Here is a 23,200-nt window from a genome sequence, read left to right as displayed (position 1 = left end):
CTTCGATGCAAATCCAACAAATTTCTTGCCAAAGATGACTATATTTGTGTAGTCCACATTTTTGTTCCAGAATTTGGTGCTCCTTAGTAATAGGAAATATTTTTTACATGGGGCCAACAAGAGATACCACCTTTCTTCCTCTGTGAGGTTAGAGGAAAGACATATTTTTGTCCTGATTCCATTGTTTGTACTCAAAAGAGATAACTTTGAGGGATCAGGAAGAAAAACATGAACCATTCCTCACTATTTGCTGAGTTACTCAAGATCACTATGATAGACTGGAATAACAGTGATGCTATGGAGCCCATATTTATCTTGAGGGGTTTTTCTGGACTGGAGTATGCTCATTCTTGGCTCTCCATCCTCTTCTGTCTTGCATATTTGGTAGCATTTATGGGTAATGTTACCATCCTCTCTGTCATTTGGACAGGATCCTCACTCCATCAGCCCATGTATTACTTTATTTCCATCTTGGCAGGGAATGACCTGGGGATGTCCCTGTCTACACTTATCACCATGCTTACTGTGTTATGATTGGATTCTCCAGAGATTCAGGCAGGTGCTTGCTATGCTCAGCTGTTCTTCATCCACACTTTCACATTCCTGGAGTCCTCAGTGTTGCTGGCCATGGACTTTGACCGTTTTGTTGCTATCTGCCATCCACTGCATTACCCCACCATCCTCACCAAGAGTAATTGGCAAAATTGGTTTGGCCTGTCTGCTGTGAAGCTTGGGAGTTGTACTTCCCACACCTTTGCTACTGAGACACTATCAATACTGCCATGGCAATGCCCTCTCTCATGCGTTCTGTTTGCACCAGGATGTTTTGAGATTATCCTGTACAGATGCCAGGATCAATAGCATTTATGGGCTTTGTGTAGTCATTGCCACACTAAGTGTGGATTCAGTCTTCATACTTCTTTCTTATGTTCTGATTCTTGATACTGTGCTGGGTATTGCATCTCGGGAAGAGCAGCTAAAGGCACTCAACACATGTGTATCCCATATCTGTGTGGTGCTCATCTTCTTTGTGCCAGTTATTGGGGTGTCAATGGTCCATCGCTTTGGGAAGCATCCGTCTCCCATAGTCCACGTCCTCATGGCAGACATTTACCTTCTTCTTCCACCAGTCCTTAACCCTATTGTCTATAGTGTCAGAACAAAGCAGATTCATTTAGGAATTCTCTGCAAATTTGTCCTAAGGAGGAGGTTTTAAGTAACCTCTATCCTCCAACTTTTTCACTGAAAATCTCATGGAAGCTATTTTAGTATATGAAAAGTAAAATATCTGGGCATTGCTCCTCTGACTAATATCCTAATTCTTTTACTTCTTATACATGTAATTTCAGTTAATCTTTAACCAATTTGAAACTCAGGATTTTTTTGGACAAATTGTGACAACCATGGCCTCATGTTGTCCCCAGATCATTACAAGACATAATAGAAAATGTATGTGCTAAGTCAAGTTTTTTGAAAACTATACAAAATTATTAATGTTATTAAGTTGTGATTGTTGTTAATGATAATAATAGCGTATCTTTTCTTCCTAAATATAACTGTGTTTATATTGTTTCTCATATTAATTATCTAAAACTCAGAAATCAATCTCTATCTCTTTTACTAATACTGTTGTCCATATTTTGTTTCTCATGCTACAATATCATAACTGCTTATAAAAAAATTTGAGTTCTTAGGGCAAGTTTGGAACTTGAGTTCCTGACAATATTTTGAACTGCTGTTGTGGCTGTTTGCTATGTACAAGTTCTAATCTCATCACTTAGTGATGTGTCCTTTCTCTCATTGCTATTCTAGATCTATCAGCTTCCTCAATTTGCCAGCAAATACTGAGTTAGATACATGGGAGTGTTACCAAATATAGCTTCAGTCGCTTGCCACTTGCAAAATCAAATAACAAGAATGAAGATGGTAAGAAGAAAGTTACTATTCCAGAGCTTAGTGATGAGTCAGGGCCAGATTTGACACTTCAGCATTCTGGGCAGAAAGCAGGGTTTTAATAAGATAAATTTTGGTATTCCAGCCATGCAGAAGGCACATAGACTTGTGGGGTCTATACGGCTTGCTCATGAATGTTTATCTTGAGTTGTCCGGTGGGTCATCCAGTGGTCTGGCCAGTCGGGGAGAATTTGGTAGGGTGCTTGGTTTGTTTTAAGACTTGGTCTATGGAATTTCTTTTTCTTTCCTTTTTTTTCTTTTGAGACTGAGTCTTGCTCTGTCACCCAGGTGGGAGTTCAATGGCACAATCTCTGCTCACTGTAACCTTTGCCTCCTGGGTTCAGCAATTCTGCTGCCCCAGCCTCCCGAGTAGCTGGGATTACAGGCGTGTGCCACCATCCCCGGCCAATTTTTATATTTTTAGTAGAGGCGGGGTTTCACCATGTTGGCCAGGCTGGACTCGAACTCCTGACCTCAGGTGATCCGCCCACCTCGGCCTCCCAAAGTGCTGGGATTACAGGTGTGAGCCCCCTCAACTGGCTGGCCTATGGAACTTCTAAGCAAACATAGAGTAATATAAGGAAGTTGTGCTTGCAGGTGGTTTGCCCAGTGGAAAAAAAGGAATGTAAAAGTTGTAATTGCATTCCTAAAGAGCAAAGTAAGAGATGAGGAAAAAGGGGAAAAAATTGTAAAATATATATATATATTTTTTAAGAAAATGGGGTACTCAGTTACAGGAATTGCCTGACAGTACATGTCTAAACATCTGGGCAATTGTGTTGACTCTATTTAATAGTATGGGACAGGATTTTATGTCTTAATTTGTGAATGGGTTGAGAGCTGTGCACAATCTCAATCCTCATCTTTTAATAGTACTTTTACCCCTTGTTCTACATGCCTGTGTGGATCTGTATTGTGTTTTTACCAATTTATTTTTGATAACCCATTACTTTTTCTTTCTTTTTTGCTAGAAAGAACTATACATATGTTTTTATGGGTGATATTTTGTTATTTCATATAAATTCACTTTATTTTCAGCTGTATTGCAGACTTTTTGAATATGGGGCCATGTCTATTACCTTATCACAGCACTATACAGCTGGTCTTCCCTAGCAATCATGAGAACTCATTAAATAGTTGAAATAACTATTATAGTTATTACTGTTAGTACTGTGGATATATAAACAGCCAACTGCATAATGCTAATGTTAAATAATGAATGTTTAATAGTGAAGATACATAGATAAAAGATTAGTAAAATTAAGTGTAACCAATGATATTATTGGAACAGGTACATTTTATAATATTGATATATTAGTAAGTGGTCAATTAAAAATACAAAAAAATTAGCCAGGTGTGGTGGCAGGCACCTGTAGTCCCAGCTTCTAGGGAGGCTGAGGCAGGAGAATGGCATGAACTTGGGAGGCGGCGGAGCTTGCAGTTAGCGGAGATCGCGCCACTGCACTCCAGCCTGGGCGACAGAGCGAGACTCCGTCTCAAAAAATAAATAAATATATAAAAATAAGTGGTCAATTTTACTTGAGGATGTAGGAATCAAGAATTAGAGTAGTTAACACTTTCACTGTGCATTGTGGGTCCAATTCATTCTTGAGCAGTTGAACACAGTTGGAAATAAAGCGGTGTGCTGAAGCTGGCACGAAAGAGACAATTGTGTGTATCTTGTTCTGTTTTTGTGCTCTGTAATGTCATGTAGGTAATTTGAAATTGGTTATGATGGAAATATTTAAACCACAGAAATTGGTAAACATTATATATCAGGGCTTTAAAAATTTTTCTTAGAGAGGAGGTGGTTAAACACCAACACATCACTGGGAAGGTATTCTAGAAAGAGAAGGTAACATGAAGAAAGCAAAGAGGTTGGAAAGAGTATGCGTTAGTAGTATTCTTCAGTCTGACTTAAAACTTACCCAAAGCATTTTGCATTTCCTCCCACAAAGAAAAGGGCTCTGACATGGGCTATGATGGGCAAAGATATATAGTTTCAGCCCCATTTCAATGAAAGACTTGTAGCCCCAGCTGCTAGCAGTGAGTCCAGTGGAAAGCCCTCAATTTTTTTTTCACTTTTTCAGGAATTGCCTCAGCTGGAGAAATGAGCCTTGCTTGAGGTCATCCACTGACCCATTCAATGACTAAGGTAGAAAGTTGGAAAGGTCTGGCCCCTTCAGCCCAGGGAAGAAAATATTCACTGCTTTCAGGCCTGATTTACAGCTCAACTTTTCCTTCTGCCCAGTCCTACCCACTTTCATTCCTTTTTATTTTTAAGATGATTATCCCAGGATTCTCTTATTAAACAAACTGCACACTAAATTTTACCTCAAAGTCTGCTTCCCAGAGAACCCTGAAATGATAAGTTCTCAGAAAACCTGTGACATATAGGTGTTAGGGTTGGCTAATATCCAAGTCTCATGACTTCAAATATATTACTGGTAGAAGGTATTCAAGTTACCAGTGGCAAATCCGTATGGGTCTGTAGCAACCTCAATTCTTGCCTCCTCAGAAGAAAGAAATGGACTGAGGGGCATAAGGCAGAGAGATAAATCAAGGCAAGTTTTGAGCAGGAGTGGAAGTTTATTTAAAAATACTTTAGAAGAGGAAAAAAAAAAGTGGAAGAGACCCAAGTGGGTAAACTGAAGGATAAGTGCTGTGTTTAACCTCAATCCTAGGAGTTTACAGGCTGGCCCCTTTTCCGTGATCCTTCCCTTGGAGTGGGCTGCCCACATGCACAGTGCCCTCCTCACCCTTAGAAAGTGAGCATGCCCAGTGTGTTTAGGAAGTTGTACGCATGCCCATCCGAGGCTTTCTTCCCTTTCTCGGTAGTGTGCCCTCAGAAGGTCATACTCCTTCATTTTGTCTCTTAATGCACATGTCTGGAAAGTTGCTTCCTTTTGGCATCTGCATTCTATTAGCAGTTTAGTGCAACAGGTGTGGACCATCAGGAAATGGCCTCTCCCTGGTGCAAGCTGCCAATTTATCACTTTTAGAGAGGCAATGTGATAATTGCCCAACCATTGCCTAACATTCGTAGTGGGTGTGGTAGAGCCCTCTCCTGCCCAACTCCTGCCTGTCTAACTACCTATAATATAAGAAAGATAAAATAAAATTCTCAAGGATGCCTTTTTTTTGCAGGCAGATGAAATAGGGTAAGAATTCAAGAGCAAATAGCCATGTTTTTAAATCTCTTAAGTTTCAAGCAGAAGACCAAACACAGTGTATAAGCCCGGAGAACTAAAAATAACCCTGTAACTCAAGTTGACATTGTGAGATGTATGTATACAACAATCTTCTACAACCTATGTACTTTTTTTTTTTTTTTTTTTTTTTTGAGACAGAGTCTTGCTCTGTCGCCCAGACTGGAGTGCAGTGGTACGATCTTAGCTCACTGCAAGCTCCACCTCCTGAGTTCACACCACTCTCCTGCCTCAGCCTCCCAAGTAGCTGGGACTGCAGGCACCTGCCACCACACCCAGCTAATTTTTTTTTGTATTTTTGGTAGACACGGGGTTTCACCATGTTAGCCAGGATGATCTCGATCTCCTGACCTCATGATCCGCGCACCTCGGCCTCCCAAAGTGCTGGGATTAGAGGCGACAGCCACCGTGCCCGGCCTGTACTTTGTTAATAGTATGTCTGATGACTAGAAATGTTCTTAATTTTAATTAAATCCAATGTATAAATTTGATTTATGTTTAGTGCTTTTTATATATTTTAAGGAGATATTTGCCTATTCTGTCACTCACGATCCAGTCGGAAGACATAAATCACACAGTAATTTGAATAGGGTTTGTAAGTGCAAATACTAATTTTGTAAGGAAATCAACTTTAAAGAAGGTAAAGACAATTTTGAGTAATACCCTGGAGCTAAGGGAGAATATTGAAAGAAAAAACAAACTTGGAAAATGGGGAAGGTACTCCCAAGCCTGAGGTAGAAACTTCATTTGAAAATGAATAGTCTTAGCATACTGGATGCCAGAAAAGGTCATTACATTTCATGTGTCAAGAAAGACACCTCTGTGAGGTATAGGTGAACCAAGGCTGATAGACTAAGATTCCTTTTCAGGACTGAGTAGAAGGAAGCATCAGGTTGGCTGAGGCTTGTAGGGAGGAAACTATAGCTGGCATTGGCAAGCAAATGATAATCCCTCTTTGAAGTACGGGTGGGCAGCAAATCAGTTTGGACTGACAAGCTGGAAATACTGTTTCAGGGTCCAAATAGGTTACATCTGGGAAGCCAGCCCCTAGGGTAACTGCAAGATTCAGTGAGTCTAGTCATATGGGTATTGTTGGAATTTGATAGGGTGAGTATTACTAAATATTTCTCATACATGCCTCTGGTTTTTGCACTGTAGAAGTGACAATAATCAGAGAAGTACGCAAGAATTTCTCCTACAAGCGTCCCTGCAGCACCCTCTGCTGGCCGAGTTTAACATCATGCATCTGTGAAGGAAAAATTGTCCATCGAGCCCAGTTCCATTGTTGCCGAGTAAGCAATGAAGTCTATATTTGAAACTGGGACAATAAATAAACAACTGACACATTTACTGATATTATAAATGATATTCTTCTGTGTAATTTTTGAAAGTTGTAAGGCTTTCCTTTTGATATTTCTAAATACAACACATGTAAAAATTTTTTTTATGAATGATGAGGTAAGGTCAAGGTATATTTTTTTGATACGGATACATAGTTCAATCAGAACTGTGTAAAAGAAAATAAAAATTGAAGGACCTCCCCAAACTTGTGCAGAAGTGAAGACTAAGTCCTGAAGCTGAATCATTGCAACACTCTCTTCCACATGAATAACTGCTACTAACATTGTATATCAGCCAGATTGGAAAGGTAAATGGCCTCAGGCATCTGGGAAGGGCTACCCACAGATCATTCATAAGTAAATTCTTTGCTTGCCTCCCATAAACAATGACGGGCTAATTGTAACTTTAGGTCCACAATCTAGGTCTAGCTCCTAAAACTCCACACCGATTATGTTGCTTACAAGTTTATCTTCCCAGGTGCAGAAAAAAGTCAGGATTCATTTTCTTCACCTACCCAGAGACAGACTACATAATTGAGTCTTCCTTTGTTCCCTTTCTCACTTCAGACATTCACCTTATCTTAGGTAAAATGTAGATTTACTGAACACTAACTAAAGTCTCAGGAATGTAACTATTTCCCCTACTGCCCAACCTACATGCCTCTCCCTTCCCCCTTTTGAGGAAATGTATAAACACACAACTTCCGGAAAACCTTTGTGGAAATAGCCACAGATGTGTCGGTGACTTTTGTTTTTCCAAGAAGCACCCTAAAGCTGGCCTAATAAACCTTAATGATTGAGACTTATGCCTCAGTGACTCATTTTGGTTTTCAACCATTTATTGAATAAAGCATTATTCATCCCTTGTACCATAGTGCTTCTATTGTCATATGGTGTAAATGTATATATTTGGGTCTATTTCTGGTATTTCTCTTCTGTTCCATTGGACATAATTTTCTATCATTTGCACTAATCCATGACTGTTGTTAATTATGATTTTACATTAGGTTTTGTTATAAGGTAGTGTGAGGGCTACTTCTTCAAATGCCCTTAACTATGTTGGTATTTGATATGGTTAGGCTTTTTGTCCCCACTCAAATCTCAACTTGAATTGTGATTCGCATTATCCTCATAATCATCACATGTCAAGGGAGAGACCAGGTGGAGGTAATTGAATCATGGGTGCTGTTTCCCCCATGCAGTTCTTGTGATAGTGAGTGAGTTCCCACAAGATCTGATGTTTTTATAAGAAACTCCTTACCGTTTGCTTGGCACTTCTCCTTCCTGCTACCTTGTGAAGAAGGTGCCTTTCTTCCCCTTCCCCTTCTGACATGATTGTAAGTTTGCTGAGGCCTCCCTAGCCATGCTGAACTGTTAGCCAATTAAACCTCTTTCCTTTATAACTTAACCAGTCTCAGGCAGTTCTTTATAGCAGAATGAAAATGAACTAACACAGTAAATTGGTACCAGGAGTGGAGTGCTGCTATAAGGATACTTGAAAATGTGGAAGCGGCTTTGGAACTGTGTAACAGGTAGAGGTAGGAACAGTTTGGAGGATTTAGAAGAACACAGAAAAAAAATGTGTCTTCCTGGAGACTTGGAGGGCTTAGAAGATAGGAAGATGTGGGAAAGTTTGGAACTTCCTAGAGGCTTGTTGAATGGCTTTGATGAAAATACTGATAGTGATATGGACAATGAAGTCCAGGCTGAGGTGATCTCAGATGGAGATGAGGAATTTGTTGGGAACTGAAGTAAAGGTGTCTTTACTCTTGCCATGTGTTAGCCAAGAGACTGGTGACATTTTCCCCTGGCACTACAGATCTGTGGAACTTTCAACTTGAGGGAGATAATTTAAGGTATCTGGCAGAAGAAATCTCTAAGTGGCGAAGTGTTCAAGAGGAAGCAGAAAATAAAAGTTTGGGAAATTTTCAGCCTGATGATGTAATAGAAGAGAAAAACTCATTTTCTGGGGAGAAATTCAAGCTGCTGCAGAAATTTGCACTGGTAATGAGGAGCCAAATGTTAATCACCAAGACAATGGGGAAAATGTCTCCACAGCATGTCAGAGACCTTCATGTCAGCCCCTCCCATCACAAGCCCAGAGGCCTAAAAGGAAAAAACGGTTTCATGGACCAGTCCCAGGACACCCGCTGCTCTGTGTAGCCTTGGGACATGGTACCATGTGTCCCAGAAGCTTCAGCTTCAGCCATGACTAAAAGGGGCCAAGGTACCACTTGTGCTATTGCTTCAGAGGGCACAAGCCTCAAGCCTTGATGGCTTCCACATGGTGTTGAGCCTGTGCATTCAGAGAAGTCAATAATTGAGGTTTGGAAACCTCTGCCTCGATTTCAGAAAATGTATAGAAATGGCTGGATGCTCAGGCAGAATATTGCCACAGGGGTGGAGCCCTCATGGAGAACCTCTCCTAGGGCAGTGCAGAAGAGAAATGTGGGGTCAGAGCCCCAACATAGGGTCCCCACTGGGATACTGCCTAGTGCAGTTTTGAGAAAAGGGCCACCATCCTCCAGACCCCCAGATTGGTAGATCCAACAACAGCTTTCATTATGCACCTAGAAAATCCACAGACACTCAAAAGCTGCCCATGAAAGCAGCCAGGAAGTGGGCTGTACCCTGCAAAGCCACAGGGGCAGAGCTTCCCAAAACCATAGGAGCACACCTTTTGCATCAACATGACCTGGATATAAGACATGGAGTCAAAGGTGATCATTTTGAAACTTTAAGGTTTAATGACTGCCCCGTTGGATTTGAGACTTGCATGGGGCCTGTAAGCCCCTTTATTTTGGCCAATTTATCCCATTTGTAAGGAATATATTTACTCAATGCCTACACCCCCATTTTATCTAGGAAGTAACTAACTTGCTTCTGATTTTATAGGCCCGTAGGTTGAAGGGTCCTGTCTTGTAAACTCAGATAAGACTTTGGACTTGAATTTTTGGGTTAATGCTGGAATGAATTAAGACTTTGTGGGACTCTTGGGAAGGTATGATTGGCTTTAAAATGTGAATATGACATGAAATTTGCAAAGGGCCAGGAGCAGAATTATATTGTTAGGTTTTGTGTCCCCACCCAAATCTCATCTTGAATTATAATCCCCATAATCCCCACATCTCTAGGGAGAGAACAGGTGAAGGTAAATGAATCATGAGTGCAGTTTGCCACATGTAGTTCTCATGACAGTGAATGAGTTCTCACAAGATCTGATGGTTTTATAAGGGGCTCTTTCTTCTTTGCTCAGCACTTCTTCTTTCTGCCACCTTGTGAAGAAGGTGTCTTGCTTCCCCTTAGCTTCCTGCCATGATTAAACTGTGAGTCAATTAAAACTCTTTCCTTTGTAAATTACCCAGTCTAGGGTAGTTCTTTATAACAGTATGAAAATGAACTAATGCAGCATTTGTGTTTATATATTAAGTTTTATATAAAGTATTAAATTTCTACAAAATTCTAAACTCAATTTGTAAACTAATTTAAAGTGATTAGCCACTTTTATTATATGAAGTCTTCTAATCTGTCAACAGGGTACATCCCTTGATTGAAAAAATTTGTCTTAAGTTTCTCTCAATAATATTTGAAATTTTAAGTGTGAAAGTCTTGTACTTCTTTTACTAGGTTTTTATGTCTCTGTATTTTTGACACCATTATAAGTATTATTCTTTAAATTTTAATTTCTACTTGCTTTTGGATATAAGCATATGCTTTTTGGATATAAAAAAGATATCTACCTACCCTGATCAATTACCTTATTGATTCTCATTACTTATAGTGAGAGTATTTTGCATACAGTTCAACAATATTGTCTATGAGTAATAATGAGGCTTTATTTATTTCCTTCTAATCTTAGTGTCTTTTATATCTTTTATTCACCCAATTGTCTTGACTGAGCCTGTAGTAAATTTTAGAACTGAGTATAGTGAGTACATTCTTCTTTCTGATCTCTGGGAAAAATAACTTTAATGTTTGATGTTCATTGTACTTTTTAAAAGGTCAAGGAAATACACTTCTATTTCTAATTCAATATATTTGTGTGTTATCAGTATTAAATTTAGCATTTTTATCATAAATCTAGATTATTAAATTATTTTATTCTTCTTGTGTTAACATAATGAATTATATCATGTGATTTTTGCATGTTCTATGTATTCAATGCCTGAATTAAATTCAATAGGATCAAATGTGTGTGTGTGTGTGTGTGTGTGTGTGTGTAATCACAGATTAGATTTAGATTTGGTAATACTTTATTTTATACTTTGTAGTCAATTTTATGGGATGTATTCATCTTTAATATTTATTTTCCTTTTTAGTTGATACACAATATTTTACATATTTATGAGGTATATGTGATATTCTGTTATGCATTGAATGAGTATTTGTATGTGTTGGGAACAACTTAAGTCCTCTCTTCCAGCCACTCTGAAATATATAATGCATTGTTGTTAACTATGACTTTCTGTAATGCTTTAACGTGGTTGTAAAATACAGGTTATGCTTGCTTCATAAAAGTTCTTAAGAGGTGATCCCTCTTTTTACAGTCTCTAGAAATATATGAGCATTTTTTTGTTATTCTTTAGTTAAATGTCCCAAATGATTTATTAAAGATGCTATCTGGGCCTGGAGTTTTCTGTCTGTATTACTTTTAAACAAAGATTTCAAGAAAGACATAAATTCCTGATGATCCACAGAATGCTAATTTCAGGTGGAAACTTGTGGTACATTATTTCCTAAATATTGTTCTCTTCTTTCATTAAACTCTATCACGTTAGAAATTTACAACATGTCTGTGTGTCAATTATTTTCTGTTTTTTTTTTTTTTTCATTTTTTTTTCTTGGTACCTCACTTGTTTTAGCAAAAGGTTAGAGTGAAGGCTTGATCTTGCTCAACTAAGACTCCTTCAGGAAAGAATCTGTTTCTAGCACTCATGGCACTGAATCCTGTGACTATATTATGTCTCAATAAACAAACAGATTCAGCGAATGTAACTATCTAATGGGCTCTTCTTGCCTGCTGCCCAGATACAGCTGATCTATCTGAGCAGGGGATTGCAATGGAGAAAGAGTTTTACATATGGAAAGCCAGCTAAATAGAAGATCAGAGTTTTATTATTATTCAAATCAGCCTCCCTAAGAATTTGGAGGCTAGGGTTTTTCAAAGATAGTTTGGAGGAAGAGGAGGGGTGGCTAAATAGTGGGTGCCTGCTGCTGATTGGTTGGGGGTGCAATCACAGGGGTATGAGAAATGATCCTCATGAACTTGAGTATTTCTGGGTAGGACCCTAAGAGTGATTGGCACATGTAGGTGGAGCCACTGGTCATCAGACATGCAAAAAGTCTGAAAAGATATCTCAAAAGGTCAATCCTAGGTTTTAAAATACTGATGTTATCTGCAAGAGTAATTAAGGAAGTCGGAAGTTGTAAATCTTGTGACCTCCAGAACAATGGCTGGCAATTGTTTATGTCTACACTTTAGCAGAATTCATGCTCCTCTATCCTCTTAGCCTAGTGATCTCTCATTAACTTTACAAAGGAGGCTGAGTTTTGGGGAAGGGCTATTATTATTTTAACTATAAATGTCTTCCAAAGTTAGCTTGACCCAAGCCCAGGAATAATTAAGGGAAGTTTGAAGAATAAAGGCAAAATAGAGGTTGGCTAAATCAGATCTCTTTCACTGCCATAATGTTCCCACTGTATATTTTTTGCAAAGGTGGTTTCACATATATGGTACATTTCTATAATTAAGAGCATGCCTTAAGAAATGTTCAATATTAGGATATAAAATTTAAACAATTTCCAACTAGTAATTAGACTTGCACATCTTAAACCATGCTGCTCTCCATTAACATGTCAACTTGCATGCATCCTCCACATGAACTCTGCATTGGGCTCAATGATGATGTTGTCTTTCTGTGAACACACAAGAGCTTCTCAGATCACACACACACACACACACACACACACACACACACACACACAAACACACACAAACATTAGCTTACTCTTTCTTTTACTATGAATTAATAACAAGATATTTTAAAAGTGTGGATGACATTAAAATCTAAAAAAGAAATACCTCGATGTATCCATTTTAATATGCTTAAATCATTTTTATTGATAAAGAAATCTTACTCTTAAATATTACATATAGTTATTCGTTTTCTCATCAGCTTAGTCAACAAGGTTTATAAAAGTTTTACTAAGAGATCCATTAATATAATTATATAATAGAAACTGATAAAAATGGGATTGAATGAGATTTGGGAGAATCGTGTTATCCTGATACACTAGGAATATGGAATCAGTGATTAATCTTCAAGAAGAAAGAGGAAATTACCATTTAAACTAAGTCGTATTCAACTCGATGGAGGTGAAAATAAGGTGCAAGATATTATTAGATAGATTGCCAATGGCTTTTCTTGTTCATATTTTCTTGTAGTTGTTTTACCTTTTCAAAGCCAAGAGAGCTAAATCTCAAAACTCAAGTTTATTTGATAAAATGCATATTTCAGAATGCCCACATATTAAATTAATGTGTGACATGTAACTTAGACACACATTTCCAAAAATGTTTGCTTTCTTAAAAGATATATGCATGGAAATCCAAGTCATGGTTAAAGGCTCATTGATACTAATGAGTTTGGATACAGAGAAAGTAATCTTATGATTGAATTAATTAATGACTATAAAATTTGATGTACCCTTTAAAATAGTTGTCAATGTCTTTGAGAGAAGTTTCCGTTCAGGATTCAAAATATGGGGTCACAGAATTGGCACACCCACAGAATACTAATAATAACTAATTTTAAAACAACCCTGTATTAAAGGAAAAGGGAATCAATTTTTGATTATCTGTTATTGATTATTAAATACATTCTAAATGCTATACATTTATTAACACACACAATATTTACAAAAATTCTATTACTTAAAATTATGATGAAACTCATTTCATAAATGAAGAAAAAGAGGTGAAAAGACCTAAGTAGTTTTCTTAGTCACACAGGCAGTTAAGTGCCAGAATCAGAATTCAAAGGTAAAGAACCTCTGAATTTACAGTGTTCTTTACTGTAATTGGTCTAGAGTTGATGTGCTTGGCCTTCATACTACCCATAGATTTAAACATAGAATTTCAATTTTTAGTGTAGTTTTGTTTTTCTCTCCTTAAAACAGGATTTTTCAACATTGACACTATTGCCGTGGGACTGGATGAGTCTCTGTTGTGAGTCACTGTCCTGCACATTGTAGATTGTTTAGAAGTATTGTAGGTAAGTACACATGACATGCCAGTAACACTTTCCCAATTACTACAACTGAAAATGACCCCAGACATTTTCAAACACCCCTTTGAGGCAAAATCTTTCTTGTTAAAAATCACTGCCTTAAATCCGTCATTTTCCAGAAATTCATTTCCAAATTGAGCTCTGCAGAACACAAATTTCAGATGTTAATAAATGCTGTCTGTAAAAAATATGTTTGAAAAGACTGGGTTAAACTATATTACACAAGTTTCTGTAATATAGTATATGCTTGATTTCTGTAAAATGTTAGATGTTAATGGGGCCTACTTACATTCACACACAGTGGAATGACTATGTGACGTTTCCTCCAAACATAATTGATTGATGTGTGTTTGGTGTTTCGGCCATTAATTCTATTATAATAGTGGTCTATTGTAAATATTAGAAAAATCCAATAAAAGTGTGTGAAAACATTAAAGATTTTGACAAGGAAAATGCCATAACATAAAATGCTAGAAAAGTCAAATTTGATAGACTGATAAGAAAATATGTTGTATGAGGTAGCTGTAGTATCCCTAAAAACCACCATAAAGTCGTTTTCTCCTGAATCAAGATTTTATTGGAAATGACTTGAATTGATCTGGCACTGAAGAAAATGGAAACAAAAATGATGGACCTTAGAGGTAGTTTATATTGTGGTTAGAAACATATTGATTAATTACATCATGAGTTTTAAAAAAATCAGAAAAAAACGCATCAAGAAACATCAATGGCATAACCGAGATACATTTTTTAGTGGCAAACGTGAAGTGCAATTGAGAAAGAGGACAAGTAAAATGTTGGATTTTCATCTAAATTGAAGGAGGTTTGCCAAACCTGTTCTCCATGATCATCTCTATTACCTGTGTAATTTGTGAATTACACATCCTTTACAATAATACTTTGCAGGGATTTATGTCTTTGCTAGATAGTGATAATATGGGAGTGTAACCTTTTGTATCATATCACATCTTCATCTTTTCTTTCATTGAATGCTCAGAGGCAGATTTGTGGGTCAGTGCAAGTAGCAGTTGTTGCAGGATGATGATGGTAGAATGTTTACCCTTCTGTCCGGTGGCTGGTAAAAGAATTGAGTATTATGGACCAACCACATGTGGGTCCCATACGCCTTTATAATTTACAAGTGCTATAATAAGCATGACTTTTGAGTGATGAATTTCTACTTTACACACATGATTTTATATTTTTTGTAACAGTTCAACAAGGTATGTCCTAGTGTATGGTTGTAAAAAATGTGGCCTAAATACAGAATAATTTTCTCAGCATACAAGGGCTAGTAAATGCGTATCTGGTTACTTAGAGCACAAACTTTTTTATACATCATTCTGACTGACTAAGCCCATTGTTTTTCATCTTTATCACATGATCCTCAGAATACTTCTCAATTACTTCCTAATCTGGACTTCTGGATTGGGAAGTTGGCATGATCATCTCTTGTCCTCAAGCAGGAGAAATAGCTCTTTCAGCACTGATGTTAGTTATTCCCCCTAGAGGTTGTAATGAAAAAAAAAAAAGAGTGGTCCTGGGGGAACGGGCTAATGAAGATGGGCAAACAGGCCAGAGTAGTTAAAGCAAGTAGTGCTGATAAAACACCCAGCTGGATAAAGTCAAGAATATCAAAGGCAAAAAAGCTTTATCTTGGCTCTGGAGTTACTGAGGAAGAGACTGATGCCTTACTCAGGACATCTATGCTTCCTTGAAGAACTACCTGCCTTAGGATACACTGTGTATTTTATTATTCTTCTATGCCCATCTTCAGTGGCTTTCTTAACCTCCAGGCAGTCTCTAAGCTTGACAGACTGGAAACCCAGCCAACCTGCAGTAGGGTGAGGCGTCTGCACTTGAGGGCTCAGGTGTGCCTGCAGGAAGGTTTTGAGGTGAGAAAAATGGGTAAGAGATTACTACATTATATATTTGAGGAATCTAGGAAGTGTAAGTAAAGGTCAAAAAGTAGGAATGACTTCTACTCATGTGAAATAACTGTTCTAGAATAGGTCAGAGGTACAGATTTACCTTCCTCCAAAGGAATCAGACTAGTCCCTTCGAAAGTTGCTCAGAAGAGCTCTGGGAAGGAATTACCATTGCAAATTCACTTCTAGGCACAGATAGCACCTATAGTGGAAACCCATGTATTGAAATATCTGTTTTCTCAAAATATTACTACCTGATATTAACTAAACCCTGTAATGTTAAAACTGAAGTTGATGATCATAAAGTTGATGATTTGTGTGCCTCCTCTATTTTGTGTTACATATAGCATACACACTTAACAATATTAAGAGGGAAAAAGGAAATTTTAATTTTAGCTCTCTGTCTACTAGTCTGTACAAGATAATTCTTAAGAGAAGCCATGGGAGGTAACATCTTTACATGTGATAACTTGGGTACTCCAGACAGCACCTGCTTTTGTGTCACTGCTGTGTTTGGCTGATATACTTAAGAGCATGGCTACTTCAGCATCTTAATTAACAATTTGCTTCATTTAAGTCCAAAGTATCTCCTAAATCTTAGATATTGTTCCAGGCACTTTACATACGTTTGCTTGAATCTCTTAAGTATTATATAAAGTATGTAAAGTAATACAATTGCCAGTTTGTTTATACTCAAAGGGGTTTAGTAACCTTTCCAAAGAGGTAGTAAATAATAACTGTCAGCTGACTTTCTCTGAATCTAGAGAGGTAGCTACTGAGAGTTGGGTGCCTGTGTCTACATCTATCAGGGAAGTGAGATTATGACTACCCTAAGCCAGACACTTTCATAAAAAGAAGTGGGGGAGAGTTATTTAAGAGGGAAGACCTGGTGTGCCTAGGCAGGACAGAGATGCTGAAGACTGCTGAAAGATTTGATGGTGGGTATCAAGAAAGAAAGCATAATTATGTGAGAGTGCCAAAGTGATGAGATAGTGTTCAATAATGAAGCAGACCAGAAGTTTATAACATAAAAAGCTGGGAAAGTGAAGGAGGTGTATAAAGATCATTTTCTATAACTAGTATAGTATATAAATCACTAAATGTAGGATGGGAATGCATAAAATAATTCTCCTCTATTCTTCATTTTGTACCTGCTCATAAAAAGTAAGGAAAAGGGTACCAGATTGCACAATATTTGTCGTCTCTGTAGAATGATACAGAATTTGTTATTTTATAATTAATTATGTCTATTAGGGGAAAAAATGAACTGTGATTATATTTGTGGAGAAGGGTAGGTTGGAAAATGAACCATGTAAATTTTGGAAAAACTTGGAAATAAAGTATGCTAAATAAACATTTTCTTGATGTTTTGCACCCAGAATAACTGGAATCAGGTGGCCATTATGATGTTAAGTAACAGGTTTCTAGGGCTTTTGCTGTAACACCTATCTTCTCCAGTTCATGGTGATATCTGTCTGTTTCCTACAGCTCATCTGATGTATTGTGGTAACTGAGCCCTGAGAACATAAATCTTTTATTTTCTTTCTATAATTTGGCATTGTGTTCTTTGTTTTTTGTTTTTTGTTTTTTGTTTTTTTTTTTTTTTTTTGAGACAGAGTCTCGCTCTGCTGCCCAGGCTGGAGTGTAGGAGTGTAGTGGCCGGATCTCAGCTGACTGCAAGCTCCGCCTCCCGGGTTTAAGCCATTCTCCTGCCTCAGCCTCCCGAGTAGCTGGGACTACAGGCGCCCGCTACATCGCCCGGCTAGTTTTTTGTATTTTTTAGTAGAGACGGGGTTTCGGTTTCACCGTGTTAGCCAGGATGGTCTCGATCTCCTGACCTCGTGATCCGCCCGTCTCGGCCTCCCAAAGTGCTGGGATTACAGGCTTGAGCCACCGCGCCCGGCCGTGTTCTTTGTTTTTATAGAAAATATATCACTATCTCTTCCACACACCTCAAATTTATCATAACCAAACAGGAATTATCTGGCCCACTGGTTTCACTAAATCTCTAGGCAGGTCTTTTGTTTGTTTTAATAAATGACAGGAAAAAGATTATCAAATAAATAAATCTATTCTGGATTTCTTTCTTTTTCTCACTCTTAGCATATGATGATCTACGTTACAGACGTTATTTTTTTCTTCCCATGTACTATTCATTCCTCATAATACCCGCGGTTAGATTTCACTTTCATCCACTTCTTTTAATGACTACAATAGTCTCCTAACAGGTTTCCTTGCCTTCTCTCTTGTCAGCCTTTAGACCACTCATAACATTGATTGTATTTTGACATAGATATATTATAAATCTGGTCATGTTGTTTATTGTTACAATGAGCACATTGTGTCCTCTAAGATTATATCCATGCTTTCATATTTACACACAAGTTCTTTCAGAAATTCAGATTCACTTCTTTTTAACCTTAGCTTCAAGAACCATATGAAGAGCCATCTATCCTATAGCTTTACTCAATTGTAGTGACTTACATTTGCAATACTCTCTAATATCTTACTGTATTTACATGGATTTTAATTAGTACAGGATGTACATCACGGCTCTTTTATACTATCCCCCTAGTATTTGTCATTTGAGACCTAATTTAAGAATCTCCTTCAATACATCTTCCCTGACCTGCCTGGATGGGGTTAGTTGTCTCTTCTGTGTTTTAAATCATGTGTTTTTTTTTCTTTTTTTTTTTTAATATCAACTTCAAAATGTTTAACTCTTAATTTTAACTTATCTGTCCACTAGTTTGTACATAGTTGATGTCATTTCTTACATATTTCTCTATTTTTTAACACTACCAGATTTCCTTTAATAAAGTATGTTCTCAGTTTCAGTGGCGTGCACCTGTAGTTCCAGCTACTCAGAAGGCTGAGTTGGGAGGATTGCTTGAGAATAGGAGTCTGATGATAGCCTGGGTAACATAGTGAGATCCCATCTCTAAAAAAAATGATCTTGTAATCCCAGCACTATGGGAGGCTGAGGTGGGGGGGATCACGAAGTCAAGAGATTGAGACCATCCTGGCCAACATGGTGAAACCTTGTCTTTACTAAAAATATAAAAATTAGCTAGGCGTGGTGGCACACGTCTGTAGTCCCAGCTACTCGGGAGGCTAAGGCAGGAGAATCACTTGAACCCGGGAGGCGGAGGTGGCAGTGAGCCAAGAGTGCATCACTGCACTCTAGCCTGGCGACAGAGAGAGACCAAACAAACAAACAAACAAAAAACCTCAATAAATGCACAGTGAAGAAAACTAATCTGTAAAATAATAAATAACAGGTGGGGTAATGAAATATAATGAACACAGACATGATCAAAACCATTAAACACACAGCAGCATAAATTAAAGTATTGCTTCTTGTTACAATTTTGACTTTTACCCTAATTTTCCATATTCTTGTTTCCTCACCTAGACTCTAGGTTCATCCATTAGCACAATGTCTGTCTTCAATAGTTCTGCCTTATACCCTCGCTTCCTCCTAATGGGCTTCTCAGGCCTTGAAAGCAGATATGACTTGATTTCCCTCCCCATCTTCTTGATTTATGCCACCTCAATTGCCGGGAACATTACCATCCTCTTCATTATCAGAACCGAGTCTTCCCTCCATCAACCAATGTATTACTTTCTGTCAATGCTGGCATTCACTGACCTGGGCCTATCTACCACTACCTTGCCTACCATGTTCAGTGTCTTCTGGTTCCATGTGCAGGAGATCTCCTTCAATGCTTGTCTGGTCCAAATGTACTGCATTCATGTTTTCTCAATTACTGAGTCAGCTGTACTCTTGGCTATGGCCTTTGACCGCTTTATAGCAATCCGAGAACCATTGCGCTATGCAGCCATCCTAACCAATGATGTAATCATTGGGATTGGGTTGGCAATTGCTGGAAGGGCCTTGGCTCTGGTCTTTCCAGCTTCCTTCCTCTTGAAGAAGCTTCAATATCATGATGTCAATATTCTGTCCTACCCTTTCTGCCTGCACCAGGACCTCATAAAGACAACTGTGTCCAACCGTCAAGTCAGCAGCATCTATGGCCTCATGGTGGTCATCTGTTCCATGGGACTTGATTCAGTGCTTCTCCTCCTATCCTATGTCCTCATCCTGGGCACAGTGTTGAGTATAGCCTCCAAGGCAGAGAGAGTGAGAGCCCTCAATACTTGCATTTCCCACATCTGTGCTGTACTCACCTTCTATACACCAATGATTGGGCTATCTATGATCCATCGCTATGGACAGAATGCTTCCCCAATTGTCCATGTGCTGATGGCCAATGTCTACTTGCTGGTTCCACCTCTCATGAACCCCATTGTCTACAGTGTTAAGACCAAGCAGATTCGTGACAGAATCCTCAAGAAATTCAAGAAACATGAAGCGTAGATGACAGAGATTCTGAAACATATCTTTCCCTCCATTCCCCTTATATTTGTGAGAAGATTTCATATAATGTGGAATTTAGAATTCACATATTACCAATGATATTTTGACTTTAAGATACTGGACCTAAACCTCAATAATTGTAAATCTGTATATTTTCAATATAGAGAATAAAGGTGTAGTTATATTTTATGGTGAAGTTATTCATTATACACTGTGAAGGCCCTCAATATATCTGAGAAAGATTTAGGTTTCAAAAGTTTTCCTAGACTTTTTAACCTAATACAAAACATTTTTAAATACAAGTTTTGATCTCCTGTACGGGGAAAAAAAATATTTCCAGCTGGCGAACCTCGTATCAAAAAGGGATGATGAATGAATAAAACTTAGCAGACTTTTAGAAGTGTAGAAGAAAGAAAAGTTGGAGCAAATTAATTGGACCAATTGGAATAAAGCAGAAACAGTGATGATTTTCTATGTAGGAATCTACAGAGGGCTTTCTATGAGGAGTAGACAAACTATGAGATCCAGACTATTGTCCATTTTTTCTACCTGGGTTTTCAGTACATTTCTCAATTATTTATGGCAATCTCAAGTCATTCTACATCTTAAAATGTGTTCCTTATAAGCTGAGCAAGAAGGAATACAGTTTATTTCCCATGTTCCCGTACATACACTGTCCTGATCATCCTTTTCTGTGTTCCCAATGGCATTCTGCACTGAAATGCTTAACATATTTTTTGGTGATTATATTCTTCATCTTTAATTATGAGATTCATGTAGATACAGATTTTAATTACTAGAAAATTTTGAGATATTATACTAAGAAGACTTTGTTTTCAATTAAAATGATCAACTGAAATATCTGTTTTTAATTTATATAGCAGAAGAAAGTATCCTCAAAAAATTGTATATACTCATTAGTTCAACTTCGTCACCTCCCACTGAAACCTGAATCTGCTGTGGTCTGATTTTCATCTTCATGATTCCACTGATTTGCAGCTTATGATGGTTCTAGTGCTCTACTTGTTACTAAATTCAACATTCACATCTTGATTAAACTTCCATTTTCCTTTGCATTATTAACCATGCTTTTCTTTTAAAGCGACCTTATTTTCAGTTATTTTAAATTTATTGAAAAATTTAAATGTGGTACAGAGTTCTCTAACATCCTGCACTCAATTTCTCCTATTATTACCATCTTATATTAGTAGAGTATTCTTTTCACAATTGGTGAATCAACAATGATAATTTATTAACCACAGTTGAATATTATTCAGAATTCTTTTTTTAGTTTTTCTCCAAATATTCTTCTTGTACTCCAAGATCCAACCCAGGATATAACATTACATTAGCCATCTTGTGTTTTTAGACTACACTTAACTGTAAAAGTTTCTCAGTCTTCTTTCATTGTCTTCAATTACCTTGGCATTTTTGAAGACCACTAATAGGCAGTTTGTAAAATGTTCCTCTATCGGGATTTTTCTGATGCTTTTCTCATTATTAGAGTAAGTTATAAGACCACAGAGGAATGATATCATTTTTATTGCATCATATCAATAATGTATATTAGCAACTTGACATCACTGTTGATGATGACTTTATTCATGTGAATGGGGTAGTATTTGTCGTGTTTCTCCACTGTCAAGTTAACCTTTTTTCTTTTTAAAAGTCTCTTTTTCCATACTGTAATTTTTTAAAGGAAGTCACTTTGCAAAGCCTACACTGAAAGAGTGGGAAACCATAAGGACAGATTATCTACTTGAAATTATTGTGTGAGAGATTTTTCCCTTTTTTCTAACTCAATCATTTATTTATATTAATAATGACTTCCAGGTGTTTATTTTATACCTTGGATTATAATCCAAATCTAAACTCATCTACTTTGGTAATTTTTGTTTTGAAATTACTAATTCAATATCTTTATTTGTACAGGTTCATTCAGAATTTCTACTTACTGAAGTCAGTTTCAGTAGCTAGCATCTTTCTAGGAATTTCTCCATCTTATCTAAGTCTCATACGATTTTTATAGTATTCCTTTGGATTTTTAATTTCTATAATGTTTGTAATAATGCCTTCCCTTAATTAATTTTTCTGGTAATTTAAGTTGATTTTTCCTTTTTTTCTGGGTCAATGTGGATAAATGTTTGTCAATTTTATCTTTCCAAATCAACAAAATTAATAAAACCAAAAGCTTTTGGTTTTATTAATCTTGTTTTGCTTTCCTATCCTCTATTTCATTGGTTTCTGGTCTAATCTTTAAAGTTTACTTCCGAGAGGTGGAGCAAGATGGCCGAATAGGAACAGCTTCAGTCTCCATCTCCCAGTGCGAGCGACACAGAAGACCAGTGATTTCTGCATTTTCAACTGAGGTACTGGGGTCATCTCACTCGGGAGTGCCCGACAATCGGTGCTGGTCAGCTGCTGCACCCCGACCAGCGAGAGCTGAAGCAGGGCGAGGCATCGCCTCAGCTGGGAAGCGCGAGGGGGAAGGGAATCCCTTTTCCTAGCCAGGGGAACTGAGACACACAACACCTGGAAAATCGGGTAACTCCCACCCCAATACTGCACTGTAACACCGGCACACCGGAGATTATATCCCACACCTGGCCGGGAGGGTCCCACGCCCACGGAGCCTCCCTCCTTGCTAACACAGCAGTCTGCGGCAATCTAACCGCAAGGCAGCAGCGAGGCTGGGGGAGGGGCGCCCGCCATCGCTGAGGCTTAAGTAGGTAAATAAAGCAGCCGGGAAGCTTGAACTGGGTGGAGCTCACAGCAGCTCAAGGAAACCTGCCTGTCTCTGTAGACTCCGCCTCTGGGGACAGGGCTCAGCTAAAGCAGCAGAGGCCTATCCAGACGCGAACGACTCTGTCTGACAGCTTTGAAGAGAGCAGTGGATCTCCCAACACGGAGGTTGAGATCTGAGAAGGGGCAGTCTGCCTGCTCAAGTGGGTCCCTGACCCCTGAGTAGCCTAACTGGGAGACATCCCCCACTAGGGGCAGACCAACACGCCACACCTCACAGGGTGGAGTACACCCCTGAGAGGAAGCTTCCAAAGCAAGAATCAGACAGGTGCACTCGCTGTTCAGCAATATTCTATCT

At 38.1% G+C, this 23,200-nt stretch overlaps 1 protein-coding gene and 1 pseudogene across 1 annotated transcript; both read left to right on the top strand.

Moving 5' to 3' along the window:
- Positions 1-270: 270 nt before the first annotated feature.
- Positions 271-1,216, top strand: LOC111540725 (annotated as a pseudogene).
- Positions 1,217-19,158: 17,942 nt separating this feature from the next.
- LOC111540731 (olfactory receptor 51G2-like) lies at positions 19,159-20,100 on the top strand. Its single transcript, XM_023209166.1, has one exon. The coding sequence runs from the start codon at positions 19,159-19,161 to the stop codon at positions 20,098-20,100; it is 942 nt and encodes a 313-aa protein (XP_023064934.1).
- The last annotated feature ends 3,100 nt before the right edge of the window (positions 20,101-23,200 follow it).

This window comes from Piliocolobus tephrosceles, chromosome 13 (genome assembly GCF_002776525.5).
Source record: "Piliocolobus tephrosceles isolate RC106 chromosome 13, ASM277652v3, whole genome shotgun sequence".
Taxonomy (NCBI): Eukaryota; Metazoa; Chordata; class Mammalia; order Primates; family Cercopithecidae; genus Piliocolobus; species Piliocolobus tephrosceles.
The sequence above is the reverse complement of the archived record's forward strand: the minus strand, read 5'-3'. Positions and strand labels throughout refer to the sequence as shown.

Coding starts and splice junctions, on each gene's coding strand:
- LOC111540731 (XM_023209166.1), top strand. CDS start 19,159: ATGTCTGTCTTCAATAGTTCTGCCTTATACCCTCGCTTCCTCCTAATG.